At 41.6% G+C, this 7468-nt stretch overlaps 1 protein-coding gene across 1 annotated transcript in view; it reads right to left on the reverse strand.

Moving 5' to 3' along the window:
- The window catches only part of ARID5B (AT rich interactive domain 5B (MRF1-like)), a 103936-nt gene that overhangs the window by 25854 nt on the left and 70614 nt on the right, over nt 1–7468 (reverse strand). Inside the window, exons 4-5 of the mRNA XM_009864610.1 lie at nt 2908–3112; nt 472–524 (exon numbers count right to left, since the gene is read on the reverse strand). Coding sequence (XP_009862912.1) covers nt 472–524; nt 2908–3112 — 258 coding nt within the window. The remainder of the gene's footprint in view (nt 1–471; nt 525–2907; nt 3113–7468) is intronic.

Consider the following 7468-nt stretch of genomic DNA (forward strand, 5'->3'; position numbering starts at 1 on the left):
GGTACTGACCCTTGTCTAATAAAGATCTTTTACACTTGGAATAAGAGAAGATACTCCAGCATACTATTCCTTAATGGACAATGCTGATTACTTTTGAAAGCCTTTAATACATTTCCCATATTAGACATGAACAGATGTCAGGGATGTTGCCAAGTGAAATTTCTTTTATGCAATCTTGGCTTGTTGTACAATAATAGCCCTTTCTCAACATGGGAAAAAATTACAGACCCAACTAATTTCCTTGACAGGGAAGAGTTACATATGTTTTCCACTTGTAGTTTTTACGACAAGTTTACAATTTTTGCCAAACCTGGAACCAATTGGGACCATTTCCAAAAACGGTCCAATAAACCCACAATTCGTACAGCTAGACTAAAATGCAGTAAATGATTGTTTGCTTTTACATTTTTTTTTCTAACAGGGAAAAGTTAGATTGCACAATTATTTCATTTAAGTTACTTAAACACTTACTGTTTCATATCCTCCCAGTTTTTGAGCAGCTTGAAACATAGTCCAAAGGTTAACTGTTAGAGGGACAATAAGTATTTAGATAAGCATTGCATTAACCAACATATTTCAAAGAAACGTAAATTAAACAGTTTTAAAAAAAGAAAAGTAGAGAAGAAAAACTCACAGCCCCTGAAAAATCTCCTGAGAAACATTTTCCAAAGAGGTATTTACATAATCTGAAGAGTAAATATTAGCCCATACTATATATATTTTTAATTACATATAAGAGAACACGCTTAGATTCCTTAACAGGACTGGAAAAATACACAGAGACAAAGGTAATGGGCTCATTTGACTTTGCTGATAAGAGGCAAGGTATAATGACTGTACCATGTTTCCATAACTTTGATAATAAAAATTACTTATTGGGAAGAATGTTGCTTTTAATTATTTGTTTAATACTGATTTCATTAGCAAGCAAGCATGAGACACACACTAGCTCACAGAGAAAGCCTATTGATTAAACAACAATATCCAACATTTACTGCAGCTCAGATAATGGCCTCCATAATCAATTAAAAAAAAAAAAAAAGCTGTGTTCTACCAGGTCCTGTGTGGAAGAATGCAGAAGGAGCACAAATAAGAATTGCCATAATAATTATGGTATGGGTAGTTGTGCCTTGCCCACAGCTGTGGGGTCGGAGGAACAGAGGGAACTCAGTTCAAAAGATGAGGAGGAAGATGCTTGTTACTTCCTGCAGAACTCCTCCCTGCTCATCTGCATTTCATGCTTGCCCACTCTTCCACAGGGTGACTGCTTGCTACTGCTGTCTCTTTATTTTATTTTATTTTATTTTATTTTATTTTATTTTATTTTATTTTATCTAGTTGCTAGAAGAAAAACTGATGTCTTAGCTTTATGAAAGGTGCACGCACTATTCCACCACTAAACAGTGATGCCCCATGGACATACTACAAACAGTTTAGGCCAGACTCAGCAGTAACACTGTGGACCACGGAGGACAGGACCTCTTCCTCTGCGGGGGGATGCTCTGTTGCACCGTACATACTGCTTCTCCCCACTAACCTATTTATACTGGCAATGTTTGCACAAGTCTTGCTGCACAAATACAGAGTTCTGTCTGGCAAATGCTTCTGCTCCTCTCAGCATACTTACTCTTGGCATTTCAGTATTTGCTGGATCAGGCCCCTAATTTATAATGAATGTCAGGAAACTTTCAGTGAACTTCAGCTAAATGTTAGCAGAGGGCCCTAGCCCTGGTGGGGAATTTCAGAAATAATACTTTAGCCTGTCTCTCAAGCCCACCCTGTCCCCATGCTTGAGGGAGCGCAGAATAAAATGGAGGGGGGAAAAAAAAATAAAAAAAATCCTCTCTTCCACACAAAACGCTCTGAAAGCCTCACTGAACCTTGTACTGTTCCAAAGCTATCAAGAGCTTTGCTTAGGCCTTGATTTAATCTGAATCAATGCATAATGCAACGAAGTTGTTCATAGTACATTAATTTTACTTCCATTTCAAGCAGCCAGTTTTCAGACAAACACTGTAATCATTCGGAGTTATATAAGTTTATAATGGCTGCTGGAGGCCTGTTGCAATCAGTGCCAATTGCTATTAGGTATGTAAATTGTTATGTAAAACATACAGGTTTGACATTCGTCATCAAAATAACACATGGTTTTAATCTGGGAGATAAATTACAGTAAATAATATTTCAATCCATGGAGTTTTCCCTTTAAGGAAATAAAGTATCATTCAATTCAAAGATGAGGAGGAAAACTACCCTCATTTACAGCTTTTGTTGGAAACTCTGAAAGACCTACATTGCGCTGCAATATTTATGTAAAATTTAGTTAGAACTGTATCTTCTCCACCTACAACTGCTTTACAGATTGTGGCACTACAAACTGTACATGCCAGAGCAATTCTAAACATTGTGCTCTATATTAAACAGATATAGTCTGGTTTTATATTCTCCAAAGCCAGTAATTTATTAACTATAAACACATTTTTGGGCTTAAAAATACAATCTCTTTCATGCCTTTCTTGACCACCTTTAAACGTCTTCCTTTAATATCTGTCCTTTCATAAAGAACATCTGGGCACAATAAAGATACGTCATATTATTAACTCAGAAGAAAGGCATTACAGACGCTGCAGATTTACAAAACAGAAAACTAGGGAGTTTTCAACATGCCTATTTCTAGTCATAATCAGTGGATTTAAACCTATAAATATCCGGCAGCAACTACCCCAGAAGGAAGAGATGCAAATCAAGGCATAAGACAGTGAAATGCCTGGACTGGAATATGTGAAAACGTAAACACGGTCCCCCCATCCATAAGGCTTTAAAATAGCCTTCGTGTGCAAATGCTTTCTCCAGAGAAGCCAAATCATTCTAAAATATCAACAAGAAAGTGAGAAAAAGGATACTTACTCTGCTTAAAACCTAAATAGGGTATTCGTTCAATTGGTGTTTTCCTTTCTTTCATATATTTATAAAGAGCCACAAGGAAAGCCTGCTCATCAGCTCTGCATTCTTCACCTACGGCAATCTTTGATTTATCCTCACTTGAGCCTTTTTTACAGTTGCTGTTGTTACTCTTGGGTTTGGGCAAAGCTGACTTAGCCTCACATTTTACCTGGGAAAAGAAAAGATGTCACATCAGATCTGGGTAACCTTTTAGTTTTCATTTAAGGAATAAATGCCCTCTCCTAGCAGAATGGATTGTTGAAAGAAATGAAGGCCAAACCATGCAACTGTGTTTGAGGGGAAACAAAGGAAGCTATTTATAGAGCTAAATGTCTTGTTCTGAATCTTAGTCACAACATTTTTAAATAGCCACATCTTTAAATCATTATAACGCATTGGTAATGCTCTCCAGATCTGCATTTTTCTGACTATACATTGCGATGTCACAGACAGCTCTCATCTCTCACATACACTTGCCATTAGCAAGTCTAATAATAACCTTCGTTCCAGGATTGACACTGAGCATTGTCAACTCCCGCAGACAACCCTTGGAGCTGAGGGTGCTCAGTCCCTTCCGGGAACGCTCAGCAGCCAGCTCTAAAATGACACATTCTTCTCTCCTTTGGCCCACCAAGAGAGAGACAAACCCTGACAAGCCTTACCCAAGCCGAGCTCTCAGCGCACACGAGTGGAGGTGCTGCTGTACCACAGACTTAAGTCAAGTGGGTCTGAGCATCTGCTTAAACTTAAGCACAGGCCTAAATAGTTAGCAGAAGGAAGATGCCGGCCGCCGGAGCCTTTCCCGGTAAACGCTGGCAGCCCCAACGCCCAGAAGTCCCAGAGCTCCAGGTCTCCCACTGGCCTCCTCAGCAGACGTGTGCCAGTCAGGAAGTCAACAAACTGGAACCACTTTACCTCTCATCACTATTCAAACATGGGGAAAAACATCCAGGGAGATCAGCTTAATCCTGCAGTCCTCCTGAGGAGAATCTTCTCATTGAATCAAGCAAACTACAACTACAGCATTCCAACAATTTATGCATACAAAAACTAAAAGGGCAGAACCCTGCAAACTGATGTTTGAAAGCTCTCCATGACCAAGAGACGGGATCAATATGCTTCCATTGAAATACAAAAAGCCCCCTAATACAAGGTAGTAGAGGTGGTTACGTGTGTTCTGGATCCGCACTGTGGTTGCAAGGCTTTTGAATGCCGTGAGGGGCTTTCTGGCAGCTCCACACCCTAAGCCAAAACATGCCCTTCAAGCTCCCAGAGGGAGCAGGGGGACAGTAAGAAGCTGTATTTGGTGGTTTAGGAGAGGCGAGTATCTTGCTGAACATGAAGGCTCTTGGTCAACTAAGCCACTGACTTCCTTCACTCTCTTCACTTCTCAACCAGGTGCTTCCTGGGTACTTGTTGACATTTTGGCAGTAAATGCTACCAAGAACATTACCTAAGTGCTTGTAAACAAGCAACAAACGTGTAATTGGAAAGACTATGATATGCTCATTTTATCTCGGCAAAGCTACCCTGTGTTTCAGGCTCAGAGAAGGCAAAATCTTTTCTTTTATACTCCTCCAGGGCGTTAACTTTGCAGAAAGCACTGACTTCAGGTTAGCTCCAGAGTTTTGCACAGATTTGGCACGAAGCGATGCTAGCTCCTAACCAGAGGGGAGAAGTGACCACAATTTTCGAAGGTAAGTGATGCTGCTGAGAAATCTCCCTGTTGGACACCAGAGGTACAGGCTCGCTCCTCCCAAGCAATGCAGCTGGGACCGGGAAATGGACTTCCCGTGGGATTTTTCTTGATTACTTGCTGCTGAAGTATGTCCATGGTATTGCTCTATATTCTCTGGCTCGACGGTTCAAACAAATACTGTCGTCCTATGACATAAGCCACCATGCTTTGCCTTTTATTAATAGATATGCCCCTTGATTAAACTTCTATAAAGATCCTGGGTTTCATCCAAAACTCAACGGAGCTAATGGGATTTTTTTTTCCTATTAATTGAACATCAGATTTCCTCATCCACTTTTCAGTTTGGAGCTGTAATCCCTTGACTTTTTTACTGTGGTTCTTTGCAAAATTATTTAACAGCTTCCCCTTATAAAGTTTAAATTACACTGTCATAGTTTTCAAGGTTTTATGAAAGACTGGGTTAGTACTCCCAGTATGAATGCATCATTTCAATAAATCTAGGATTTTTAATTTGAGCTACACTTATACTGCAAGCTAAAACTTGGAACAAATTCACTTGATCTAGGAACAATTTTTCAGTTTTGTCACCCACTTGCTAGGTAAAGTCAATCAATCAATTTTTTTTAAATGAATTTTCTTTTTCAAGCTGGACAATTCAGAACTGTGTTTGCAAAGACAGTCTGGGCATGATTGCTAAATGAAATCAAAGCTCACTGCTATGCAAGCCAACTAATAGCAAGGGATTTTATTCCTAAGGAGAAAAAAGGAAACACAGAAAATAAGATTAAAAAAGCCGTGAGGAGTGAGCAAACTCCATGTTACACACAACCCCTCTCTCTCTCTCTCCAGCGTATAGAGAACCGAGGTCAAAGCCCCTGTGGAACTCAAAAGTGCCAAAAAGCAACGGACGGGCTCCAAGCAGTGTCAGGTTCAACGAAGCTTTGACGAAGGCTGCCACGCTTCATCTACTCAGTGTTTGAAGCACAAGGCTCATGCGTGGAACTTCCCCATCATTTGATAAAAGAAACGTTGAATACCATGACCAATGATTAACAAGAACCCAAAGGGCTAAATGCTATCCTGGGTAACACTTGTGTAAATCTAGCATAAACGTGTCAAACTCACCAAGAACGATGTCAGATTTGCACCAGGCACCACAAACCACCCTCCTCTCTCAAAACACAATCTGGAATCTTTCTAGAGGGCAAAGATTTCGAGGAAGGTCCTGAACGTAGAGGTTTGCTTGGCTCTGCTCAGAAAGCCTGAACCACTCTGTTATAAAAGGAGAATTCAGTTTCCACAGGAGGAGTTAAAGCTCCTTCATCGTTGCCTCGGCACAACACGTCCAAAATGAAGCTGAGGGCTAAGGGTTGATAGGCAACCCAGGGCTGTGCTGTGGGTAAGTTGAGGGTCTACTGAGATGGGCTCTGAGAACATCTGACCACCTCCTGCCACATGTTCCATCAGAGGTGTATGATCCATGACCAAATGGCTGGTGAACACTCATGCGTACATCTGGGTGTTTATCTTCTCCTGCAGAGGTCACACACAACACAGACCACTACAGACCTGCATTTGGAAGTTTCAATCAGATAACGGTTGAGGCACGCGGAATAAATCTCCAGGTCTGAGAGCATGCCAGGCCACTTGTGGCCACAGGAAAAGCGTATCCTGGCAACTTTTGAACTAATTTCCCAGATCTTGCTGTACAAATGAAGTGAGAGATTTACTTCAGAATTTGCACTAGGAGATGTAATGAGTAGATTCATTTGGGGACAAGTTCCATGTTTAACAAGTTAATACTTTCAGCTCTTTGAAATGGTCAGATCAGCCAGTTTTTAAAAAGACACACTGCATTTCTGCATACTTGGAATGGGAATGCTCTTTGGGAGCATGAAGCAGGTATGCTGAGGGTGACGCTGGAGCCTGCAAGTCCCCAAAAGCCTTTCCAGCGCTGATGACACATGAAGTACGAAAGTCTCTGTAGCCCTGAGAGTACTTTGAGAGAAGAGCTTGATACACACACCTCCAGGAGAGCCGGTCCTGCCTCAGTAGATGGCCTTGTGTTCTTGTGATTTTTATGTTCCCAGTCTGGGAGGGAACTCCCTTGGGATCTTCTCCAGGAGTTACTATGGGCACAGTGACCAACAAGGATCTCAAAAGCAAGAAGTGCTACACAAAAGACCCACCTCCCCTGGCAGCACCTGCAGGTTCAGGATCACAATATATTTTTAACAAGCCACCTACACTGGAATTTACCAGAGCTGCTCCTACCCAAACAAAAGCTTCCATGTCAGGTAACAGTTAAAGCCTATAAAGTGATCTGCTGATGGTTCAAGGTAAACATGCCTAATGAGAACTAAGTCATAAGGAGGTACAAAGCTTTCTAGGCACTGGCAGCTGAGAAGAAGAAATTCAGCAAGTCATTACAACCACGTGGCTCATGTTGCTCTCTTGACAGGCTCAAAACCACAAGCCTTCAGAATGCCACTTCTGCCACTTCCTGACCCAAAGCCACTGCTTTTCCGTCAGAACCATCACGTTCCCACATGAGAAATGATGCTGCTGCAGTCGCTGAGTGCTATGATCTGAAGATGAAAGCAGCACAACTTCTGGTCAAAAGGGATTTTAGCTGGAACAGGAATACAGTCAGGACCACTGCCAACATGTTTCAGCATGTGACACAAGTGGATTTGTCCTGTTTACACGAGCAGTGCTCAGCTCTGCTCTCCGTAGATCCGCTGTCACCATTGGTTAGAGATGGAGCATGGAGAGAGCAGGAAAAATGATGGCAGGGGCCTACACGAAGCACCAGAAGGTGACATA

Source organism: Apaloderma vittatum, unplaced genomic scaffold (genome assembly GCF_000703405.1).
Source record: "Apaloderma vittatum isolate BGI_N311 unplaced genomic scaffold, ASM70340v1 scaffold20282, whole genome shotgun sequence".
NCBI classification, from domain to species: Eukaryota; Metazoa; Chordata; class Aves; order Trogoniformes; family Trogonidae; genus Apaloderma; species Apaloderma vittatum.